Genomic DNA, 26,567 nt, shown 5'->3' with positions numbered 1-26,567 from the left:
CTTTGCAGATGTTCTGAAGGGGGTGCAGGTAGAATTTGCATAAAGGGATGTCTTCACATTGTGACTAAATATTAGCCTTCCCTTAAATTCCAGTTTTGAATAAAACAAAATATCCTCGGGGAGTAATTTGCCTCTGCTCCTTGGGCCAAGTATATGTGGGATCACTGCCTGTCAGTTGTATTAGCCTCTCACATTTCGTTCCACAGTGGGACCAAATCTGTGGGAGGTGATAACAACAGCCAGTTTACAGTGCACTCTCCCAACAAGCTTTTGAACAATTTCTCTTCCCTGTTAAAATTGCCAAACCATTACAAGCTGTGAAATCAGAAGATGTGAAAACAATTAGATCTCCATGTGTTGCCAATATAGTCATGTTGTTTGGACTTTGCACTTGGAGCAGCCTGATCCGAGAAATTGTTATGAGGGAAGTGTGTACATGATAGAGGCACATTACCAGAGCACTGTTTTATATGCAGTGTAAATTTTTTTCTGAATTTAAGAGTAACTACATCTGTACTTCCTTAGGTTTAGTATCTGTGCTTGTAAACTGAAATGACTCCTTGTGATTTAACATCACATGGGAGAAGAGATTTTCTTTTAATTTTTAAAATTCAAATTATTGCTGGGTGTGGAGTCATGTTGGCTGTTGACTGTGATTATGTGGCACTTTTCTTGGAATTTTTGTTGCTGATTCATTTCTTACGTAACATTAAAGTGAAAGTTAGTATTGGTTTAGAAAAAGCAGGTATGGTATGAAAGACTTCTCCAAGTGAAGCAAGGACCAAGCTGCATTACAGTCAGATTTTTTCCTGTACTTTTTAATTTATAAAATCAGTAGAAAAGTTAGAAGAGGGAAGAAATATTTCATCAATTTTTCAATTCTCACTCACCTCTGGGATTCGAACAGGAATCTCATTCTAGCAATGGATAATCCATTTTGAAGAAATATATATTTCAAAATGTATATTCAACATATAAGGCCTGCAAACTGGTGGTTGTAGATGGGTCATATTCTGCATGGAGGTCGGTGACCAGTTGTGTGCCTCCGGAATCTGTTCTGGGACCCCTTCTCTTCATATTTTTATAAATAAGACCATAAGATATTGGAGCAGAAGTAGGCCATTCGGCCCATCAAGTCTGCTGCACCATTCAATCGTGGGCTTATTCAATTCTTCCAGTCATCCCCACTCCCCTGCCTTCTCCCCATACCCTCTGATGCCCGGCTAATCAAGAACCTATCTATCTCTGCCTTAAATGCACCCAGTGACTTGGCCTCCACAGCCACTCACGGCAACAAATTCCACAGATTTACCACCCTCTGACTAAAGTAATTTCTCTACATCTCTGTTCTAAATGGACATCCTTCAATCCTGTTGTTCCCTCTTGTCCTAGACTCCCCTATCATAGGAAATAACTTTGCCATATCTAATCTGTTCAGGCCTTTTAACATTCAGAATCTTTCTATGAGATCCCCCCTCATTCTCCTGAACTCCAGGGAATACAGCCCAAGAGCTGCCGGATGTTCCTCATAAGATAACCCTTTCATTCCTGGAATCATTCTCGTGAATCTTCTGTGAACCCTCTCCAATGTCAGTGTATCTGTTCTAAAATAAGGAACCCAAAACTGCACACAATACTCCAAGTGTGGTCTCACGAGTGCCTTATAGAGCCTCAACATCACATCCCTGTTCTTATATTCCGTACTTCTAGAAACGAATGCCAACATTGCATTCACCTTCTTCACCACCGACTCAACCTGGAGGTTAACCTTTAGGGTATCCTGCGCAAGGACTCCCAAGTCCCTTTGCATCTCTGCATTTTGAATTCTCTCCCCATTTAAATAATAGTCTGCCCATTTATTTCTTCCACTAAAGTGCATGACCATACACTTTCCAACATTGTATTTCATTTGCACATTCCCCTAAACTATCTAATTCTCTCTGCAGGTTCTCTGTTTCCTCAACACTACCTGCTCCTCCACCTATCTTTGTATCATCCGCAAATATAGCCACAAATCCATTAATACCATAGTCCAAATCATTGACATACATCATAAAAAGCAGCAGTCCCAACACTGACCCCTGTGGAACTCCACAGGTAACCGGCAGCCAGCCAGAATAGGATCCCTTTATTCCCACTCCCTGTTTTCTGCTGACCAGCCAATGCTCCACTCATGCTAGTAACTCCCCTGTAATTCCATGGGCTCTTATCTTGCTAAGTAAGCAGCCTCATGTGCGGCACCTTGTCAAAGGCTTTCTGAAAATCCAAGTACACCACAACTACTGCATTTCCTTTGTCTACCCTGCTTGTAATTTCCTCAAAAAATTGCACTAGGTTAGTCAGGCAGGATTTTCCTTTCAGGAAACCATGCCAGCTTTGGTTTATCTTGTCTTGTGCCTCCAGGTACTCTGTAATCTCATCCCTAACAATTGATTCCAACAACTTTCCAACCACTGATGTCAGGCTAATAGGTCTATCGTTTCCTTTCTGCTGCCTCCCACCCTTCTTAAATAGCAGAATAACATTTGCAATGCGAGAATTTATCGATTTTTGAAAGATCATTGTTAATGCCTTCTCAATCTCTCCAGCTACTTTCTTCAGAACCTGAGGGTGCATTCCGTCAGGTCCAGGAGATTTATTCACCCTCAGACCAGTAAACTTCCTGAGCACCTTCTCAGTCGTAATTTTCACTGCACATACTTCACTTCCCTGACACTCTTGAATGTCCAGGATACTGCAGATGTCTTCCATTGTGAAGACTGATGCAAAATACATAGTCAGTTCCTCTGCCATCTCTGCGTCTTCCATTACAATATCTCCAGCATCATTTTCTATTGGTCCTCTATCTACCCTCAACTCTGTTTTACCCTTTATCTTCTTTGATATTAGTTGCCAGCTTCCTTTAATAATTCATCTTTTCCTTCTGAAAGTTTTTAAAAGCTTCCCGATCCTCTATCTTCCTACTAGCTTTGATTTCCTTGTATGCCCTCTTTTTTGTTTGTACTTTGGCTCTGACTTCAATTGTCAGCCATGGTAGTGTCCTTCTTCCATTCAAAAATTTCTTCTTATTTGGAATATATCTGTTTGGCACTTCCCTCATTTTTCGCAGAAACTCCAGCCATTGCTGCTCTGCTGTCCTTCCTGCTAGTGTCTTTTTCCAGTCAACCTTGGCCAGTTCCCCTCTCATGCCATTGTAATTTCCTTTATTTCACTGAAATACTAACACAATAGAATTTAGCTTCTCCTTCTCAAATTTCAAAGTGAACTCAATCATATTGTGATCACTATTCTCCAAAGGTTCCTTAAAGTTAAGCTCTCTTATCACCTCTGGATCATTTCACAACACCCAATCCAACACAGCCGATCCCCTAGTGGGTTCAACAGCAAGCTGTTCTAAAAAGTCATCCCTTAGACATTCTACACATTCTCTATCTTGAGGTCTAGTACAGGCCTGGTTTTCCCAATCCACTTTCATGTTAAAATCCCCAATGATTATCATGACATTGCACTTCTGACGTGCTTTACTCTAATCTCCTGCTGTAATTTGTAATCCACATACCAGCTGCTGATTGGAGGCCTGTATACAACTGCCATTAGGGTCTTTTACTCTTGCCATTTCTTATCTCAACCCATAGAGACCCTACACCTTCCAATCCTATGTCATCACTTTCTAATGATTTAATATTATTTCCTATACACAGGGCCACACCACCCCCTCTGCCTACTAACCTACGTTTCCGATACACCATATATCCTTGAACATTCAGCTCCCAATGGCAGCCATCCTTTAGCCAAGTTTCAGAGATGGCCACAACGTCATACTTGCTAATCTACAGCTGAATTTCAAGATCGTCCATTTTATTTCTTATGCTGTGTGCATTCAAATATAACATTTTCAGTCCAGTATTTGTTGCTTTCTGTTTTAACTGCACCATACCTCTATTGCCCTGTAACTCATCCCACTGGCTGTGATTTTACCTCATCTCCTGCCTGTCCTTTCTATCATCTCTATTGCACGCTATCCATGATTTATTTCTGTTTTCTCCTTCCTCAGCCCTATCACTCTTGTTCCCATCCCCTGCCAAATTAATTTAACCCCTCCCTAACAGCTCTATTAAACCTGCCTGCTAGGATATTGGACCCCTTTGGGTTCAAGTGTATCTATCCTTTTTGTACAGGTCATACCTCCCCCAGAAGAGGCCCCAGTGATCCAGGAGCCCAAAGCCTTGCCCCCTACACTAGCCTCTCAGCTAAGTGACCTGGATGAGGAAGTGGAGGGATGGGTTAGTAAATTTGCTGATGACACAAAGGTTGAGGGTGTTGTGGATAGTGTGGAGGGCTGTCATAGGTTACAGTGGGACATCGATTGGATGCAAAACTGGGCTGAGAAGTGGCAGATGGAGGTCAACCCAGATAAGGGTGAGGTGGTTCATTTTGGTAGGTCAAATATGATGGCAGAATATAGTATTAATGGTAAGACTCTCAGTGTGGAGGATCAGAGGGATCTTGGGGTCCGAGTCCATAGGACACCCAAAGCTGCTGAGCAGGTAGACTCTGTGGTTAAGAAGGCATATGGTGCATTGACCTTCATCAACCGTGGGATTGAGATCAAGAGCTGAGAAATAATGTTACAGCTATATGGAACCCTGGTCAGACCCTACTTGGAGTACTGCGCTCAGTTCTGGTCACCTCACTACAGAAAGGATGTGGAAACTATAGATTGGGTGCAGGGGAGATTTACAAGGATGTTGCCTGGATTGGGGAGCATGCCTTATGAGAATAGGTTGAGTGAACTCGGCCTTTTCTCCTTGGAGTGACGGAGGATGAGAGGTGACCTGATAGAGGTGTATAAGATGATGAGAGACCTTGTTCGTGTGGATAGTCAGAGGATTTTTCCCAGGGCTGAAATGGCTAACACGAGAGGACACGGTTTTAGAGTGCTTGGAAGTAGGTGCAGAGGAGATGTTGGGGTAAGTTTTTTACGCAGCGAGTGGTGAGTGCGTGGACTGGGCTGCCGGCGACGGTGGTGGAAGCGGATACGATAGGGTCTTTTAAGAGACTCTTGGACAATTATAGGGAGCTCAGAAAAATAGAGGGCTATGGGTAACCTGAGGTAATTTCTAAAGTAAGTACATGTTCGGCAGAGCATTGTGGGCTGAAGGGACTGTATTGTGCTGTAGGTTTTCTATGTTTCTATATTTCAAATAGGCTTCACTGAAAGAAGAGTAGAAAAGCTGTATTCAGCTTGAGTTAGTTCACAGAGAAGATGTAGATTTGATGTTGCCAGTACAGAAAAATTTCCTTACAAGGCAAGACGGGATAGTCTGGGGTTGTTTTATTAAGAACTAATAAAGTTGAGGGTGGTCGTGATTGATATCCATAGATAACATGAGGGTCTTGGATAGAAAAGACCTGTTACTCTGAGCAGAAGGGTTAAAACCAAAAAGTATAGATTTAAAGTAGGAGGACTGGAATATATGATGGCAGGAATGTGGAGCTCATTTCTTTTAAAATGTACTGGGCTCTGTGTAGGAACAGCTGTGGCCCACAGACCTAAAGACCAAGGGCTGGAAACTGAGATTAGACTGAGAAACTCTTTCCCGCCTGGGGCCAAATGATCACCTTGTGTGGCATAGATTTTCTATAACTCAAATGCCAACTAATTTTGCATTGTAGATTAATACAAAGTCTGTGCTAGCAGAGGAGTGACTTTCTGACCTTCTCCAATAAGTGCCTGGAATGTTTATTTGATCATTTGAAAGACCTCTGAAATCAGCAGGATTGCTATTTAAACAGTACTGATTATGGTACTATTAGAAATTTATATAACACTTTTCCTTCCTGTTTGCTGTCCTGTTGGGAAAAGCCGTTGGTTTATTCGGGCAAGGCTTGGGAGTAAAATAAACACATGTAAATGCCATTTGTTTCAAAGGCCTCAGCAGGCTGGTGTTTCTAATGGGGGAAACAACAACAAACAGTGCTTGCACATTGAACCAAATTGTTGAAAAACAAATGCAGGTTTAATTGGAGAGAGAACAATCCTTCTAGGATTTAAATGGTACCAGCCTCAGTACTGCACCAGTACAGGGTGACAAACAAGAGAAAATCTGCAGATGCTGGAAATCTGAGCAACACACACAAAATGCTGGAGGAACTCAGCAGGCCAGGCAGCATCTATGGGAAAAAAAGTACAGTCGACGTTTCGCTCTGAAACCCTCCTGTATGACTGGAAAGAAAAAGTTGAAGGGCAGATTTAAAAGATGGGGGAGGGGAGAGAGAGAAACGCCAAGTGATAAGTGAAACTCTTTCCCTATCTCACTTTATCTCATTGCCCGCCCATCGCCTCCCTTGAGTGCCCCTCCTCCCTTTTCCTTGCCTCCACGGCCTTCTGTCTCTTTCACCAATCAACTTCCCAGCTCTTTACTTCATCCCTCCCCCTCCGGGTTTGACCGATCACCTGGAGTTCCTCTCTCTGTCCTCCCCCACCTTTTAAATCCACTCCTCAGCTTTTTCTCTCCAGTTCTGCCGAAGGGTTTCGGCCCAAAACATCAACTGTAGATGCTGCCTGGCCTGCTGAGTTCCCTCAGCATTTTGTGTGCAGTGCAGGGTGACTTTTGCTGCCATATGATTGATTGCATGCAGAATGTCCTTGGAGCACGTGTGTGGAAAAGGTGAATTTATACAATTCTTTTTCCGGAAGAAATGCGTACATTCAAAATGTCAGTCCTGTATCAATAAACTGCCGAGGCAAATCCTGTAATTGTAAGATAACTCAACAAATCTCAGGTTATCTAGCTACGAAAATGCTACGTCTTAATTGCAGTGTACCTGTTTGGCTTCACTTAGTCTCATTAATTTGAGAGTGGAGTAATTATTTTGAATATATTAAATGGAGAAGTTTAGGAACAGGTACATATTGTACTCTTGCAGTTAAAAACAAACTGTTGGAGGAACTCTGGCTGCGTCTTTTGGGAGCAATGAACATTTCAGGTTGAGACTCATCTGGACCGTAAGTGGTACTGCACTACCCTGAGAATGTTTTATGTTACCAAGCTGAAATTAAGATGAAATTTTGTTTGCATCCTTTAGATGTGATGCACATGTTTATTATATTTGCTCTACAATAATTTTTTTCTCTTATTGTAGGTACTCTCATTCACTTACTTCCTGCAGCTAGACTTGCACTGTTTTCAGAGATGTGAACACACAAGAGGAAGTCTGAAGTTTGTTTCTGTCTGAAGCAAATCCTCACAGTTCTTGGACATGGACTCACTGGCAGCAACCTTCCAATCAGAAGACTGAAGCATAGTAAAAGAAAGTGAAGCTCATGTTGCTGAAATTTATGATCCATTTACATAATGAACTTTGATCACACATAATTGGTTTGAATGTTGTCGGTGAAGCCTGTAAAATTCGAAGAAGCTGTGTGGTGGCATGTGTTTTCTGTAACGCCACCACACCCAGCCTTTACCCTGTTTGATGCATAACAGAATGAAGGGAGTGATGGCTGATAACCTGGACCTCAGTTTCCTCACAGAAGATGAGTATCAGGCAGTCCTGAAGGTAGTTCAGAGGGATTCTGAGCTCAAGCAAAAGGACTGTGAACGGATTAGGTGAGATCTTTGATTTTATTTAGTAGTAGTTTGCTGACGACTCCTCCAAGCTGTATTGTTGATCCCACACCTATATTACAAGTATAAGCTTGCTATCTCTGCAGAACGTCTACCGACTTCTAGATAAGTTACTGCTGACCTCAAATGACTGTGTATCTGTCACTCCTCCCAAACGAGGCATGAAAGCACTGCAGCTGAAATACCTTCATATAATCACCACCTTGGTAATGTAATCTTTAGTTTGTCAGTTTTCTAAACTTATTGTGAATCTTCAATCCATGGAAATGAATTTTATCAAAAGAAACAAATTTTGCTGGCAGGTTACAGCAACCATTTTTTAAAGTGTGTATCAACCATCTCTGGTTAAGCATCTTCATTCACCTGTCTCTGTACAGCATCATGTGATTTGTTTCCTGATGAGTTATTTGGTTGTCAGCAAGAAGACCAACTCTTAAACATTTTCAGTACAAGAGGTAATTTTGGCACATTGTAACAATAACAGTTGCTGCAGTAAGGGTTACTCACAAAATGTTCCCATTTCATATTCTTTATTTGATGATGTCCACATATTAATCTGGTGGTATACTTATAATTTTTAGACAATAGACAATAGGTGCAGGAGTAGGCCATTCGGCCCTTCGAGCCAGCAGCGCCATTCACTGTGATCATGGCTGATCATCCACAATCAGCATCCACTTCCTGCCTTATTCCCATAACCTTTGATTCCGCTATCTTTAAGAGCTCTATCCATCTCTTTCTTGAAAGCATCCAGAGACTTGGCCTCCACAGCCTTCTGGGGCAGAGCATTCCATATATCCACCACTCTCTGGGTGAAAAAGTTTTTCCTCAACTCCGTTCTAAATGGCCTACCCCTAATTCTTAAACTATGGCCTCTGGTTCTGGACTCACCCATCAGCGGGAACATGCTTCCTGGCTGCAGTGTGTTCAATCCCTTAATAATTTTATATGTTTCAATAAGATCCCCTCTCAGCCTTCTAAATTCCAGAGTATACAAGCCCAGTTGCTCCAATCTAAGCTTACAACTAAGGTTTCAAAGGTAGAGAAATGTATATAATATGCATCCTGAAATGCTTTTTCTTCTGCGAAAACAGAGGAGTACCCCTAAAGAATGAACGACAGTACAATGTTAGAACCTCAAAGTCTCCCTCCCACCCGCGCGTAAGCAGCAGCAAGCAACAATCCTCCCTCCCCCCACCAGCAAATAAAAAAGCATCAGCACCCACCACCGAGCACTCAAACGTGCAGCAAAGCAACAGCAAGGACACAGGCTTGCAGTACCCCAAAGACTACTTGCTCACCCAGAATTCGACATACCACAGGCTCTCTCTTTCCCTAATAAGGGAGAAAGGGGTGTCTCCGTTTCACAGCGAGAGGCGAGACATTAGAAACAACTCGCTGGTTTACGATGTTAAAAGTCCATTGCGTCGCTTTTTCCAAGCTCTGTGCCCAAAGATCTCGGGTCTCTGGGCACACGGCTGTCGATCTTCCGATTTCCATGACATACCGATCTCCAGCCCGGACACCGACCTTCAATCTGACTGTCTCCAGGACCATGAAATCTCGGGCATTTGAAGGCAAGCGAAGCTCTTAGGCTGTGCCCTTGGCATGTTGAATGACAGCCAGTTGTGAAACCCCGAGAGCAGGTCCCATTCCCACAAAGAACCAAAGTCAACGTGTAACTCCAGGCGCTGTTGACTCTCCTAAGCTCCTCCTCCTTAAGGGTACGTGATGCTACGTTGTGCTACAGCTTACAGTGTTGTGGAAAGTGGTGTATATTTCCAATGCTGGGTAATTACAACGCAGATGTTATGAATCAGAAGTGATTCAGATCTAAGACCATAAGACAAAGGAGCAGAATTAGGCCATTTTGCCCATTGAGTCTGCTCCGCTATTTGAACATGACTTATTTATTTTCCCTCTCAACGTCAGTCTCCTGCCTTGTCCCCGTAATTTTTGACTCCCTTATGACATCAAGGTAACTAGTGTACACTTATGGTGTTGATGATTAATTGATTATCACACTAATTGTAATGATGTTTTTTGTGCCAGAAACTACCTCTTACTCTATTTCACTGCACCTTCCTCTCTTTTCCCAGCCCTGAGGTAAATTTCCCGACTTGACTAGAAGGCTACATGACTGAATGTAGTTTCTGATGTGAGGTAACATGGTGTCTAGCTGCAAACTCTCTGCACTTTCTCTAGGACGGTACAGCAATCCATTCAAGATGAAAAGCAAAGGAAACTTGTTACTGGACAGTGGTTCGATGAGGTTAAAGCAAAACGATACAGAGATGCTTTACTTGGAGTGGATTTGATCAAGGCCTCGATAAGAAGAGAAAGTCTCATTAAGCATGGTAAATTATTTCTCATTCATTAAGTGGTTAAATCACCAGAGCAATCTTACTTTGTGCAAATAGGACCAACAACGCATTTGATGTAATATTGTATTCCATGAATTATGCATTTTGAAATTTATTCTCCACTTGGAATGGTTATCATGTGTTCATGAAGGAATGATCGGCACATCTTAAATTGTTAAGGGCTTTTGAATTGTATAAGCTGGCCGTTTCCTGGAAGAGAGAATATAACCATCCTTGAATGTAGCTTTGCCAAATACCAAATGGTCAAGATCTTGATGATGTTCTAGGCAAATTAACTTTACCATGAGCCCAATCACTACATGCAGTTGGATGCTTTATGGAGATCTGTATGGGGACTACTGGGTGTGAGCAGTAATGTCATTTGGAGCAAAGGTATAGAAAACTATTGAAAGAACTCAGTGGTTCAAGCGGCATTTGTGGAGGCAGAGAGATGATCAATGTTTCAGGTCAAGAGCCTGCATCAGGAGAGTGAAGGTATGGCAATTACGAAAATGCCTCATCAACAGAACCCTGTTTCTGTTTGACCAGATGCCGAGCACTGATATTTCACATAATCAGAATCGGAAGGGATTAACGTGAAGTAAGTGCATTAAATTGCAAACAATAGGGAAATGGACCGAGATGGGATGGAAGACGAGGGCAACATCAAACTGGGAGTCCACCTTTTATGAAGTTTGGTTTCTTTTGGGGGTGGGTGATGAGGGAATTGCTTCTTAAGTTGAACTTTTGTGGTCTCTTTGGCAATATGATCTAGACCCTCAAATACTGGATGTTAGATGTTCGGCGTATATGTATTGGCATTAAGTACATTTCTGCTTAAATTTAAACATTGTTTCATTAAATCAAAAGTGGATTCCCTTATACTATTTGCGCACTTCATGATGTTTATATTGCAATGTTTTTAAAATTGTACACCCACTTCTCATAATTAAGGCATTAGCTTTGAGAATGAGATCTATACTCAGCTCTGTGAATTTTATCTCCAATTGCTGTCACGAAGGTATTGAATAAGCTTGAACCAGTATGCCTTATTTCCAATGTTCTGGAAGCTTTGGATCACAGTTTTGCAGACATGCACAATTCTCCTCTGTCAGGGTACACATGGCAACAAGACAGGCCAGACCTGTTGGGCAGCATTTTGCAAACAGTGAAGCATCAGTTCACAGTTGTTTTATGTGTTTTTCAGCCCAACTTTAATGGCATTGCCTCTTTCTTCAAATCAGGGGTCAGAAATGAGAATCAATTAAACTCATGCATAATTGCAATATTGCTGCCTGTTCATTTATAGGATATCTGAAAGGACTGGGGCTCTGAAGGCAATTCTGTGGAACTAAGTTTAGAAAAACTTTTCTTTGTTCTTTAATATAGATTGTGTAAGTTGGGTCCCAGCCAGTGTTCCAGATGTTGCAACGGGCTTTGAAATTTGTTCCCACAGCTCTGAGAAAAGTGTGGCTACTTGAAAATATGCGCAACCTGGAACAGAATGAGATTGTACTGCTGAAACCCAGTGGAAGTTTGACTCCTACATTTCTATTGGGATTCATTGTCAGCACTAAAAATGCAATTCTGTAAAGAAATTTGCCCCAGTGACATCTGTAGTAAAGCCATGCCCACTTTTGCATTACAGTGTGATTTTTTTTTCAAACCCTCTGGTTTTTAAAAAAAACTTTGTTTACTTCTCAGTAACACTCTAAGGTGTAGACGAAAAGGAGACGATTTCACTGATTTTTTTGCTTCAGTATGAAGGATGAGAAACAATCAACATTATAGGCTTTCCCTAAGCTCAAACACATAAAGACTGTGGCAGGTACGGGATTTTCACTCCAAGTAGAACCTTTAAAGCCCCCTTCCAGCAAGTAGGGCTGATCAGTGATATGTAACGTTAAAGTGCCAGGCAGTGACTATCTGCAACAATGGCAAGTCGAGCTAATGGCACAAAAAGTGTTGCTTTAAGAGCAGGTCACAGGCTTGGTATCTTACCTTGAGTGATCCACCTCCTTGCCCCACTCCTCTACCCCAATTCCTCTCCTCGATCTATATGACATTAAAATATTCTCTACTTAGCACTGTAGTAATACCCAAACCACTCAATGCAATTCAGGACAAAATGGCCTATTTAATTTGCACCCCATCCATCACCCTTTTCACTCCCACCACCAGTGTGAAATATACTTCTAAGAGTGTACCGCCTATCAAAGGCGTTAAAGTTTCTCACCTGGGATTCCACAACATCTGCAGTATCCTTGACCAAGGGCAGGGGTAGCAGGCACGTGGGAACACCACCACCAGCAGGTTCCCATTCAAGTGCCGCTCAATCCTGCTTTGGAGATAAGCTGTCACTGCTGGTCTATATCCTGGAACTCTCTACCCAACGCTGTGAAGGTGCCTCTGCCAGAGGGGCCGCATCAGCTCAAAGCAGCAGTGGTCTGCTCATGGAGCAGTTCAATAGAATCTGCTGCTCTTTCCTTAGGGAGCCTTGAAGACAACCCTGCAGCTCACTGGTTGATTTGTGCTCGAGTTGTTCTTCTGCACAGACTTTGCCATGGGGGACAGGTAATGTGGCATGGTCTAGCTCAGAGGTTCTCAACCTGGGGTCCAGTGACTCCTTGGCTAATGGTAGGGGTCCATAAGCAAGGTTGGGAGCCCCTGGTCTAACTGGAAGGAATGTTCCATCGGAACACAACCAGACACATCCTTCCACGATCATGGTAGAATAACATTTGGTTCATCCAGCGCAAAATTCTTTCATGAGGCTCTGCTGACCAATTAAAAATGACCTTTTACATCAATATGTAATACCATATACCATGTACACCTGGGAAAAATCTCTCCAATCACTTAGAAATGTCTGGTTGGAGAATTTAGAGCAGTTTTAACATCTTTTTCCTGCTTGAAAATAATCCTTTGGAAAGCTTATTTGAGCATGTAGCCATGCCAATGCAAATATTAACTAATTCCCTATTATTTGATTGGCTTATGTTTCTGTGGGAATCAGATGACTTCTCTGAAACTGGAATGGAGGAAGTGAAATCCTGAGATGGATTTTCACCACGGAATTGACACAGATTCAGGATTTATGCTTTATACTTTATTGTCGCCAAACAATTGATACTAGAGCGTACAATCATCACAGCAATATTTGATTCTGCACTTCCTGCTCCCTGGATTACAAATCGATAGTAAATATTAAAAATTTAAATTATAAATCATAAATAGAAAATAGAAAATGGAAAGTAAGGTAATGCAAAAAAACCGAGAGGCAGGTCCGGATATTTGGAGGGTACGGCCCAGATCCAGGTTAGGATCTTTACTGATTAATCTCATGTTGCATTGATTAACTAATTTTTAATTTACAGTACAGTACTGTGCGTGCACACACACACATACATATACATATCTAGGATGCCTAAGACTTTTGCACAGTACTGTAGCAATTTTACATATTGCATTGTATAGCTGCAGCAAAAAAAACTAATTTCATGGCATAGGTGAGTGATGATAAATCTGATTCTGATATGGTTCTATATTGTGGACCCATCAAATCAAAAGACCTTGCCTGAATTGTCAGTGCTGGGTACGACTGCACCCGTGCCACCCTCCAACCCTGGCACCCCTTCTCCGCCACCTGTCCCACAATGCTCCGTCCTCATTCTTCGGAATCAGGTTTAATATCACCGGCATGTGACGTGAAATTTGTGAACTTAGCAGCAGCAGTTCAATGCAATACGTAATCTAGCAGAGAGAAACAAAAAAAATAATAAATAAAATAAAACATAATAAATAAACAAGTAAATCAATTATTTATACTGAATAGAGTTTAAAAAAGTGCAAAAACAGAAATACTGTACTGTGTATTTTTTTAAAAAGTGAGGTCGTGTCCAAAGCTTCAACGTCAATTTAGGAATCGGATGGCAGAGGGGAAGAAGCTGTCCCTGAATTGCTGAGTGTGTGCCTTCAGGCTTCTGTACCTCCTACCTGATGGTAACAGTGAGAAAAGGGCATGCCCTGGGTGCTGGAGGTCCTTAATAATGGACGTTGCCTTTCTGAGAGACCGCTCCTTGAAGATGTCCTGGGTACTTTGTAGGCTAGTTCCCAAGATGGAGCTGACTAGATTTACAATCCTCTGCAGCTTCTTTTGGACCTGTGCAGTAGCCCCTCCATACCAGACAGTGATGCAGCCTGTCAGAATGCTCACCACAGTACAACTGTAGAAGTTTTTGAGTGTGTTTGTTGACATGCCAACTCTCTTCAAACTCCTAATGAAGTATAGCCACTGTCTTGTCTTCTTTATAACTGCATCGATATGTTGGGGCCAGGTTAGATCCTCAGAGGTCTTGACACCCAGGAACTTGAAGCTGCTCACTCTCTTCTGCTGGTGCACTCAAATATAACAGTTTCAGTCCAATATTTGTTGCTTTCTGTTTTAGCTGCACCACACCTCTATTGCCCTGTAAATCATCCCACTGACTGTGATTATGCCTCATCTCCTGCCTGTCCTTTCTATCATCTCTGTTGCACGCTATCTTTGGTTTATTTCTGTTTTTCCCTTCTTCAGCCCTATCACTCTGGTTCCCATCCCCCTGCCAAATTAATTTAAACCCTCCCTACAGCGCTATTAAACCTGCCTGCTAGGATATTGGACCCCTTTGGGTTCAGGTGTAACCTGACCTTTTTGTACAGGTCATACCTCCCCCAGAAGAAGCCCCACCTCACTAACAATCAACACTGGCACACTTCAGGGGTGTATGCTTAGTCTACTGCTCTACTCTCTCTACACCCATGACCGTGTGGCTAGGCACAGCTCAAATGCCATCTATACATTTTCTGAAGATACAGCCATTGTTGGCAGAATCTCAGAAGGTGCTAGGAGGGCATACAGGAGTGAGGTGTACCAGCAAGTTGAGAGATGTAGCAACAATCTTGCACTCAATGTTAGTAAGACCAAATAGCTGATTGTGGACTTTAGCAAGGTTAGACTGCGGGAACACAGACCAATCCTCATAGAGGGATAGGAAGTGGAGAGAGTGAGCAATTTCAACTTCCTGGGTGTCAATATCTCTGAGGACTAGCCTAGTCGCAACATATTGATGCAGTTATAAAGAAGGCAAGACAGTGGCTATATTTCATTAGGAGTCTGAGGAGATTTGGTTTGTCACCTAAACCACTTGAAAACTTCTACAGATGTACTATGGAGAGCATTCTGACTGGCTGCATCACTGTCTGGTATGGGGGGGGAGGGTGGCGTCTACTGCACAGGATTAAAGTAAGTTGCGGAAAGTTGTAAAATTAACCGGCACCATCATCATGGGTACTAGCCTCCGTAGTACTTAAAACATTTTCAAGGAGCAGTGCCTCAGAAAGATGGTATCCATGATAAGGACCCTCATCACCCTTGGCATGCCCTCTGAATTTATAACACTGAGGAATCTAAAATTGCTGACCATTTCCACCTCTGATCCTCTGATGAGGACTGGCTTATGGATCTCCACAATTCCAGTGCTATCTAATTTTCCACCTTGTACCATTTCAAACCTTACTTATTGAGATATAGCATGGAATAGGCCCTTCCAGCCCTTCAAGCCTAATTTAATCCTAGCCTAGTCATGGTACAATTTAAAACGACCAGTTAACCTATCAACTGGTATGTCTTTGGACTGTGAACCCGGAGTAAACCCATGTCGTCGTAGGGAGAACGTACAAACTCCTTACAGGCAGCGGTGGGAATTGAACCTGGGTCGTTGGTACTGTAAAGCATTGTACTAACCACTATGCTATCGAGCATAGTTAACCTTGTCAGCTATTGTTTGTCTGTACCACAACTTGATGGTTCATGCTCACCTAACACTTTTACTCCAGGGACTGCAATGTCTCAAGTTTATGTTTAAATTGCACACTCCTGCTGGTTTTCCCAAAGCTTCCACTCACCCCCCCCCCCAACTAATTACTGCTCCATTGCTGCATCTCCTGGAAATATTTAGCTTTTTGCACATCCTTATTTTTCTTATTGCTCAACCAATGGCAACTGTTGCCCAGGTTATTCTGACTTTGTGCTCTGGAATCCCCTCTCTGAATTCTTCCACCTCTCTCAACGCTTTTATGCCCTTCTTAAACTTAATCTTTCAACCAAGCTTTCGTTCACCTGTGCTGGTATCTCTGTGTGGCTTGATGTTCAATTTTGTTTGATACTCTTGTCAAGCTCCTTTTTTAAAAGTAAGTTGTTTTAATAGTTTGTGATGATGACTGAGTACATGTATTTGTAATGTTTATAAAGCCTCAGCACCAGTATTCTTCTTTAAAGTTCCTTTATACTCATTGGGAACTAGGTTCCTATCACCTGCTTTATTCAAAAGTGCAGATGGCTTTTGTCTGTCTGACTAGGCTGATTAGAATGCAGCTTTTGAAGATTTATTTATTTGGCAATACAGCGAGGATTGGGCACTTCCGGGCCTTTGAACCCCGCTGCCCCAGCAACCGAATCATGGGACAATTTACAATGAACCATTAGCCTAGCCAGTACATCTTTGGACTGGGGAGGAAACCGGAACAGGAAAAATCAGTATGATCCATGGAGAGGATGTACAGACTCCTTACAGATGATGAACTCCGAACTTCGCCTCAAGCTGTAATGACGTCGTGCTAACCACTACACTACAGTGGTGCTCAACTGTAGCATCTTGAAGTGCTCTGGATGCACAGCACTTAGAGATAGTCCCTCGGCTAAGGCCAGCTACTGTCCTGTCTACGATCAAATAACGCAGAACAAGAAAGGGAATTTAGCCAGCCTTGGTGTGGAAAGACGCTTCTGGATTGCCTCACTGGAAGAAGTTGTAAAGGTGAACAGAAAAGAAAACCGTACAGACCAGGAAAAGTCCCTTCAGCCCACAATGCCTCTGCCAAGCATGATAGTAAATTAAAGTTATTCCTTCTGCATGCACACGATCTATATTCTTACATCCCTGAATGTTCATGTATCTATCTAGAAATGTCTGGAACACACACAACTATTGCATTTGCTTCCACCAGTACCCCAACCAGCATGTTCCAGGCATTTACCACACTCTTTGTAAAAAATTTTTAAAAACTTGCTCTGCACATCTCCTTTAAACTTTCCCCTTCACCTCATGAAGGTTTGCCCTCTAGTGTTTGCCATTTCCACCCTGGGAGGGGGCAAGATTCTGATCATCTACCCAATCTTTGCCCATGGCCTTAAATCATGTGATTTGTTTTAATCTATTCGTTTGATTCAATCCTGATCCTGAATTTATGGAACTCAAAGATGGAGAAAGTATGAGAAGTTATGTTGAAGTTTGAGCAAATAATCATGTTTCCTTTTGAATGTGTTATTTCTGTTATCCTCTTTCTAGAGACTACTGAAAAGACTGAACAACAGCAAATCCATCAGAGTCCACCACGTGCCCAACCAAAACCACCTCAAGCTGCAAGAAGTGAAAATAGAAGGTTACTTTTCTCAAATATAAGTGTTATAAGTGTTCTCTAATCACTTCTAGTGAATCCTAGTTGTTAGTGTGCAATAGGGGAAGATGATTGAGTTAATGGATTTGACACAGGGTTTGCAAGCATGGATAATTTAACATTTAAGATGCAGTCTAGGAAATGTAGTGAAGGTGGTTATTCGAGTCAGACACTATGTGATTGATGACAATATTTTTTTAACTCAGCATTAATGAGCATATATAGAAACTGGGAGGATTGCGGAGGAAAAAACTTTCTATGATTTGTGAATACAGTAATTGTTGCAAAGTTTCTTCTCTTTCCTCAGATCCCATTTAATTTTTGAGCTCGAGAATAGCCTGCATTTCCTCCAATTCATATTGTTTCTCCACTTGTATACCACTCCATCATTTCTATTAGTGCAACAAAGTTTTCAATGTTCTTTTAACACTAGAACATTGTTATTTATGGAATGGCTTGTCTGTTGTCTCTGTGGCCCTAAGGGTTTCCTCCAGGTGCTCCAGTTTCCAGAAGGACATATGGATTAGAGTTAGAAAGTTGTGGGCTTGCTCTGCTGGCAGCTGCAGCATGGTGACTCTAGCAGGTAGCACACGCAAATGATGAAGCAAACAACACATTTCACTGTATGTTTTCATGTACACGTGACAAATAAAGCTCATCTTTAAACCCTCAAATTTCGTTGTTTGTGCGGGACTAAACCACACAATGGAGACACTCGGTGAAGGGCAATGTTTTTTAGTGTTCATGGAAAAGTAAGTACGTTTAAACATCGGAGGCTGATTCATTTCCACTTTCTCAGACAAAACTATTGCGGGATCATAAGACCATTAGATATAGGAGCAGAATCAGGCCATTTCATCATGGCTGATCCATTTTCCTCTCAGCCCTAGTCTGCCTTCTCCCTGTATTCCTTCATGCCCTGACTTATCAAGAATCTATCAACCTCTGCCTTAAATACACCCAGTGACTTGGCCACCACAGCCACCTGCAGCAATGAATTCCACAGATTCACCACTTTCTGGCTAAAGAAATTCATCCTCATCTCCGTTCTGAATGGACGTCCCTCTATTCTGAGGCTTTGTCCTCTGGTCTTGGACTCCCCCACCATAGGAAACATCCTTTCCACATCCACTCTATCGAGGCCTCCAGGTGGGTTAGAAAAAAAGCACAACAAATTAAACCAGAGTCAACATTTGGCCAAGAAATTTGGGTTGACATGATGGTTCAATACTTTGTTAAAAAAATCTGCAAAATGATTTTCTATTCTAATAGCAAAAAAATCATGATTATCATTATTATTTTCTAGTTTTTTTTAGCCTCAAGTCCAGATGTGTACTTTTTTAGTGGATTCTGGCAACTTTCCGTAAATTTTTTGTATTTACTGTTTGATAAATGATCAATTCCTATTGGGATAAATAGAATGAAGGTGATTATATCACCCCAGATTGCTCATGGTACACCTCAGCACATGCACCACAAGTTGTTAACACAGGCCTCTGTAAATATTTGAGGGCAATTTTCACAAATCTACTTAAATTGCGTCATGAAAATGTAAACAAGCTTGTTATCCTTCAGTTAGTTGCCAGATATTTGGTTTTGCCAAGTCATCTATCTGCATGTTGACCTTCTGAAGGACATGGGTCTCATTTGTTAATGTTGAAATCCTTAAGGATGTTTTTTAAAAATCCGTGTGCCCTTTATAGTTGGAAAACAATTCAAAGTGGAAGGAACTCAGGGTGTTGGCACTCTGGTCAGATTCTGGGAAGGATGTATTTTTATGCAGGATATTATTGTTGCAATCAAAGTTAGTTTTACAGACCTGTTAGTAATCTTATAAGTAATGTTACCTCAACAACAAAAATGACTTGTGGTCAAGGAGAGACTGAACTGTGGGGAAGTGGCCCAATATAACTGTCTTACATGTACCATAAGGGCTAAATATGTATTTGTGTTTGCTTTCATTAGCTTTGCAACTGATGAAGCTCCTAAAGAACGGCCAGGTGATGTGGAAAAAATCCTAACAAAACAACAAATTAAACCAAGGTCAACAGTCAGACAAGATAGTCAGGTAGGCAGGATGGTATTGAAAGTTTAATGTTTCAGCAGTGAAATCTGTGGATGATCTTCCATTCTTATTGCGGACACGGAGTTATCACGGTTTATTTTCTATTTTTTAGTCATGAGTTGATTTTTTATTTTGCAGATTCTTGCGGCTTTTTATCACCATAACCACAATAGTTGCCTTTGCAGGAATCGTTAATAAGGAGATGTGAGGATAGGAAAAGGGAAAGCGTCCCAGATGAACCAGCACCTTACGTTCATTTTCCATTCTCTTAGTCTCCTCTCTGAGCTGTTGTGGTACCCCAACAAGTGTTCCGTCACTAAGGTTTTCAGTCTGTGACTGTTTCTTGGCAAAAAAGTGATCCCTCCTAATATCAGTAGTTCTTAACGTTCTTTCTCTTGAAATCTATTTGAATGGTTTTTGTTTTTTTAAAAGCTTTATATGTGATTTCATCCCTGTCCTGATACAAAAATAAAGAGCATTCTTTGTAACCTTACCCTGAATGTACTTTTTACCAAGAATACTTACCATGTAATTCTTAAAAAAATGCTTCCTCCCATTTACTCCTTTTGTACCCTTTTGTTCTGTTGTCCTTTTTGTTTTAGTTGCTGAACTCTTGACAATTCAATAAATCTACTAATCACTTACTTTATAATCTTTTGTCAGCTACCTGCTGACAAATGATAGTACTTATGATATTAGTAATATCGTTAAGGGATGTCTGAGGAAATAATTTTTAAATTGTTCTCTTTGACCTTCATTTTAACTTTAGCCAGTTGGTGTAGAGCAATATTGGTCGCTCATTAATTGGTTTCCAGCAAACGTTTTTCAAAGTAAAGCAACCCTTTTGCTTTTGATGCAGATTTTATGAATAATTTATGTCACTTTAGGATTGTCACGTACTGCTTAGCTGCTGCATAAAGCTAATTTTCATACACTTGAACTGAACTGGACAGCTTGTAACAAAAGAGAAACCTCTGAGCTTGAGAGGGCTGCATTGCTGGACAAAGAGGGTGAGACTGAAACTGTCATCAAGGTTGAAGACAGAGACTGTAGCATCCAAACATTTAGAGCTGATGTTGTTAGTCATCGGCAATGGCCTACATAACGTGCAGACCTGAGCCCCCCTCTCTCTGAAGAGCTGGCCCTCTCCCACCCAATGGGCAGTGGGTGATTCATTGCTGTGTGAATGCTAGGGGCTATAAGGGATTAATATCAGGCTCCCAACACAGCAGAACTGTCATTAATGCATTCCCGTACGCAGTGGATTCTGGTTAAATTGGGCCATCAGGGCAACTGCTTAGTTGGGACAACTCTTAATGAACAAAAACTAATTGAGAAAATATCCAGGACTCCTTTCATTTAGTTGGGACACTATGCCACTTAATTGGGACATGAGACTGTTGCTGAACAGTTTCTAAATAGCGTCAGTCAGGTGCACTTTTATGGCCGTTAGACATGACACTATGCTTACAGTTTTTAAATTCACTGACAATACAACCATTGTTGGTAGAAACTCAGGTGGTGATGAGAGGGTATGCAGGGGCGAGATATACCAACTAGTGGAGTAGTGCCACAGCAACAACCTGGCACTCAACGTCAGTAAGGCGAAAAAGCTGATTGTGGACTTCAGGAAGGGTAAGACGAAGAAACACATACCAATCCTCATAGAGGGATCAGAAGTGGAGAGAGTGAGCAGTTTCAAGTTCCTGAGTGTCAAGATCTCTGAGGATCTTACTTGGTCCCAACATATCGATGTAGTTATAAAGAAGACAAGACATTGACTATACTTCATTAGGAGTTTGAAGAGATTTGGCATGACAACAAATACATTCAAAAACTTCTATAGTTGTACTGTGGCGAGCATTCTGACAGCCTGCATCACTGTCTGGTATGGCGGGGGCGGGGGTGGGAACTACTGCACAGGACTGAAAGAAGTTGCAGAGGGTTGTAAATTTAGTTGGCTCCACCTTGGATACTAGCCTACAAAGTACCCAGGACATCTTCAAGGAGTGGTGTTTCAGAAAGGCAGCGTCCATTATTAAGGACCCCCAGCACCCAGGGCATGCCCTTTTCTCACTGTTACCATCAGGTGGGAGGTACAGAAGCCTGAAGGCACACACTCAGTGATTCAGGAACACCTTCTTCCCCTCTGCCATCCGATTCCTAAATGGACATTGAATCCTTGAACACTACCTCACATTTTTTTATGTACAGTATTTCTGTTTTAGCACATTTCAAAAGATCTATTCAATATACGTATACTGTAATTGATTTACTTGTTTATTTATTATTGTTATTTTTATTGTATTTAATATTATTATTTCTTTCTCTTTTATATTATGTATTGCATTGAACTGCTGCTGCTAAGTTAACAAATTTCACGTCACATGCCGGTGATAATAAACCTGATTCTGAAATAGCATCAATTGCATGTGCTTGTGTTCAAAAAGCAATGATTTTTATCATTGATTAATTGGCAAGAAAAAGCAAGTAGAAAATTCAGAACTGTTTCACTCACTGAAGCTTTAAGCATTCAGGCTTGGAGATGCCAGAAATAGCTGGGAATGAAAACAAAACAATTTCACTACTTCATAGTTAGGAACTATGAAGAATTTGAAGGTATCAATAATCATCTTGAATGTTACGATGAAAATGAAGATTTGGAGGATGCAATTTTCAAAAACATTTTATGATACTCTTTGTGGTGCTCGAACACAGCAGTCTTGTCGCACTCTTGTTCCCCAAACTGGAATATCTAACGATTAAGTACCGACCATTCTACTTACTAAGAAAATTCTCCCTGTGATGCTGACCATCTGAAAGCAGATGTTAAACAGATACTCTAGGTATTGAATGCTGCCATCAGCAAACAAGAAAAAGCCTGCCCCTAACCCTTTCAAATTATTGTTGGGGAATTCATTTAGGCTAGTTATCCAGTTACCTGCCCAGTTATCATCAACATATAACCTGTAGCACCAGGGATCCCAACATACTCAATCACTGCTATATTATGATTAGAAGTCCCTACCGTTCCATTCCTAGACTGCATCTCAGGAAATCGGACTAGTTGGCTGTAGTGCTCCTACCTGAATGCAGGCAGAGACTAAAGAGCAAGACTCCAGAGATGAGGACAATAAAGAGGTAGTCACGGGAGGCAGGGGAGCAGCTTATGGGGGGGTGATATACTGTGTCCGGTGCTCCCGATGTGGCCTTCTATATATTGGCGAGACCTGACGCAGACTGGGAGACCGCTTTGCTGAACACCTGTGCTCTGTCCGCCAGAGAAAGCAGGATCTCCCAGTGGCCACACATTTTAATTCCACATCCCATTCCCATTCTGACATGTCTATCCACGGCCTCCTCTACTGTAAAGATGAAGCCACACTCAGGTTGGAGGAACAACACCTCATATTCCGTCTGGGTAGCCTCCAACCTGATGGCATGAACATTGACTTCTCTAACTTCCGCTAATGCCCCACCCCCTCGTACCCCATCCGTTATTTATTTATATACACACATTCTTTCTCTCTCTCTCCTTTTTCTCCCTCTGTCCCTCTGACTATACCCCTTGCCAATCCTCTGGGTTCCCCCCGCTTGTCTTTCTCCCCGGACCTCCTGTCCCATGATCCTCTCATATCCCTTTTGCCAATCACCCGTCCAGCTCTTGGCTCCATCCCTCCCCCTCCTGTCTTCTCCTATCATTTTGGATATCCCCCTCCCCCCCCACTTTCAAATCTCTTACTAACTCTTCCTTCAGATAATCCTGACGAAGGGTCTCGGCCTGAAACGTCAACTGTACCTCTTCCTAGAGATGCTGCCTGGCCTGCTGCATTCACCAGCAACTTTGATGTGTGTTGCTTGAATTTCCAGCATCTGCAGAATTCCTGTTGTTCCTCGCCTGTAAGGACTGTTTGGGGCCCAAAATAGTAGTGAGGGAGGAGGTCACAGAAATGCAGACATCCCACCTCTCCTGGAAGTTCCGGGAGTCTCCTGCATATTGATAGCGGCTCGCTGATGCCCGCAAATTATATACAATATCCCGGAAATTGATTTTTTTTGAGTGAGTGAGATATATATTAGTGTCCTGCAGCGCCATGGCAGAGTGTTCCAAAAAAAGAAAATATAAAACATACTTCACCCCAGACTACACCAAAGTGTACCCCTGCCTAATAGGGGTCAAAAATAATGATGGGGGGGTGGGATATAGGGTTGCAGGGGACGGGGTGGTGGTGCTACCTCCCTGAAATGAGTTTTTGCAGGGTGGGATGTCTGGAAATGATTAATGTTTTCTGCTTGTTTAGTTCTTCTAACAGCTGTTGTCAGCTAAATTGCCTTCTCTGCTGACATATTTTAAGATTCTGTAATTGGTATTTTCTATGAGTGAGAAGAAAGTTCACAAAAAACTAGGATGACTCACCTTAGGGGATTCAGTGGGATCAAGTTGCAGTTGGTCTGTTAATATGAGTTTAGTATTGAAGTTTGGTTGGAATTACCCCAGGAAAGGTGGGTTAGATTGTTTGACGTATAGGGGGATACCAAAACTTGTTGTACACAAGGCCCTTTGCTTGTCAAAAACATGAAGCCAAAAGCAAATATAGAAAAGAGCAGGTCTTAGAAATTTAAAGATCATTTCTCCAGAGGATTCCAATATTGAAGGAACCTGGGGAGTTCAGTTTCAGAGGAATAAGTCACAGTGAAGAGAAACCTAGCATTGGGAGGGGTCGGTCTTCACTCTGGTGGGGCTAGAGATCTTGAGACCCTTTGAGCAGGAGGTGCAATGAACTGTTGGGAAGTATTGGGTACTGTGAGGCAGGAATACTGAGGGTCCAAGGTTCTACAGGTAGAGTATTGCGAAGGACAGAGAGGGTAACGAGCAAACAAGAAAAGACATGCATGAATTCTCTAAGAACTGGACTTGCCAGCCTGTTAAAGCAAGTCTTCTGTTCTTTGTGAAAGCGTATTTGGGTCTCATTTGCCTATCCCTTTGGGCACTGCTGCGTGGGTCCAGGTGCTATCATGTGTAAGTTTGTTTTGCTACTGTTCCTTGGAAGTCACTAAATATTAATAACACAAAAGATTCTGAAGATGTTGGAAATCTTGAGCAACACACACTAAATATTGGAGGAACTCAACAGGTCAGGCAGCGTCTATGGAGGAGAATAAATAGTCAATGTTTCGGACCAAGTCCTAATGAAAAGGCCTAAAGTGTCGACTTTATTCCCGTCCATAACTTGTTAAGCTCCTCCAGTATCCGGTGTGTGTTACTAAATATTAAAATATCATTGTGTGGTTAGCATAAATATTGCATTATGCAATAGAATTTCTAGCCCCATTCTCCCTGCAATCCGAGATGTTGCTGAACTGCAACTGTGTTAATTGTTCACGTTTGCATTTAGACTTCTAACATGTTGTAAGGCTCTGGCTGGGTGGAATTACTGGAGAAATCCACACCATCAGGTTTAGGAACAATTATTACCCCTCAAACATCAGGCTCTTGAACCAGAGGGGATAACTTCTCTCGCTCCATCACTGAACTGTTCCCAGAATCTAAAGACTCACTTTTGTGGACTCGTCACCTCATGTTCTTGATAGTTATTGTTTAATTATTATTGTTATTAATGTTTTTTTTTCATTTGTATTTGCACAGTTTGTTGTCTTTTGCACATAAGTGGTTTGTCTGTCCTGTTGGTGCAGTCTTTCATTGACTCGATTGCGTTTCTTGGATTTACTGTGTATGCTCACAAGAAAATAAACCTCAGGGTTGTATATGGTGATATTTATGTACTTTGACAATAAATTTACATTGAACTTTGAAGCAGTCAATTATCTGCACCAGGTGTCTGCACTGATTTTGTTCATTTACAGTCAATCAAAAGAACACAGCAGCGTACACTGAATGAATTCCTCCATCAGTAACTATTGGTAACTAGTACACGGATTATTGTAGTCTCGTAGTATTGATAGTGTTCTGATTCGTTCTGTACTTCATTTTAATTTTGTTTTACAGAATTAATACAGTTAGTCTTCTTTATATCTTTTTAACTATTTCTATGAAACTTCAGCTAATTGGGGCTGTCACTTAATTGGGCCAAAATGTACTGGTTCCAATGTTATTCCAGAATTAACAAGAATTCATATGCTATAATGACTCAATTTATTAACACTCTTTTTCTGGGGAATGCATCCTGAGGATTAAGTGAAGTAGAGACATTTGGGTAATGGGAGTTCCCCTTTACAGAATTCACAAAAGATCACCCACACTTTTCAGATATGAAATAAAATGAGCTCTAATCGAGTTTATGTGGGGAAAATTAATTGTAATACCCTGGTTAAGATTTTTACTGTGAAGCATTTTGTTTTAGCAGTTTTATGTAAAAGCCTCGTGTCCTGCTGGTAAGACTGTTTTGGCCTTGGCTAAAGATAAGGAGCCATGTTGTCCAATTAGGAATGTTGTGCCAGCCAGTTATAACTTTCTGTCCAGTGGAAGATTCGGGAGTTCTGGGCGGGTTCAGATTTCTGGAAGGCAGTATTTTGGTTTGGGGTCTTTCAGCGGGAGCTGCAGAGCAGGACACAAAGGAAGATGCCGCAGAATGCTGACAGAGGGAGAGTCACCGTTGCAAGAAGTGCTTTGTATAGATGAATGGCTCCAAGGAGGAAGGGCTAGTATTCCAGAGAGAGCCAGTTCCTTCGAGGGAAATTTGGACAGTGGTGGGTGCTTTCATGCAGACCACAGGTCCAGTGCATGAATACATCCCCGACTATGCCAGGAATGAGCTCCAATATTTATGTACGCAAACACGAGGAAATCTGCAGATGCTGGAAATTCAAGCACCACACACAAAATGCTGGTGAATGCAGCAGGCCAGGCAGCATCTATAGGAAGAAGCACAGTCGGGCCGAGACATCGACTGTGCTTCTTCCTATACGTTCAACCAGCATCTTGTGTATGTTGCTCCAATATTTATGTGCACATTTAGACTGGTTTAACTGTAATAGGTCCTTTTATCTTTCTTT

At 41.8% G+C, this 26,567-nt stretch overlaps 1 protein-coding gene across 6 annotated transcripts in view; it reads left to right on the top strand.

The window, feature by feature from the left end:
• Positions 1–26,567, top strand: part of LOC134353050 (synaptotagmin-like protein 2) — a 118,364-nt gene that overhangs the window by 38,647 nt on the left and 53,150 nt on the right. For 4 of the 6 annotated variants that reach the window (XM_063060888.1, XM_063060884.1, XM_063060886.1 and 1 more), the window contains exons 2-5: positions 7,147–7,613; positions 9,837–9,988; positions 17,380–17,473; positions 19,454–19,556. In XM_063060888.1, the coding sequence (XP_062916958.1) occupies positions 7,480–7,613; positions 9,837–9,988; positions 17,380–17,473; positions 19,454–19,556 (483 nt within the window). In that variant the 5' untranslated portion in view covers positions 7,147–7,479. Of the gene's footprint in view, positions 1–6,475; positions 6,672–7,146; positions 7,614–9,836; positions 9,989–17,379; positions 17,474–19,453; positions 19,557–26,567 lie in introns of those variants that run through there. The other 2 variants (XM_063060889.1, XM_063060883.1) reach the window with 1 other exon arrangement.

The sequence above is a fragment of the Mobula hypostoma genome, chromosome 10 (genome assembly GCF_963921235.1).
Source record: "Mobula hypostoma chromosome 10, sMobHyp1.1, whole genome shotgun sequence".
NCBI classification, from domain to species: Eukaryota; Metazoa; Chordata; class Chondrichthyes; order Myliobatiformes; family Myliobatidae; genus Mobula; species Mobula hypostoma.
This window is presented reverse-complemented; position numbering and strand designations above follow the sequence as displayed.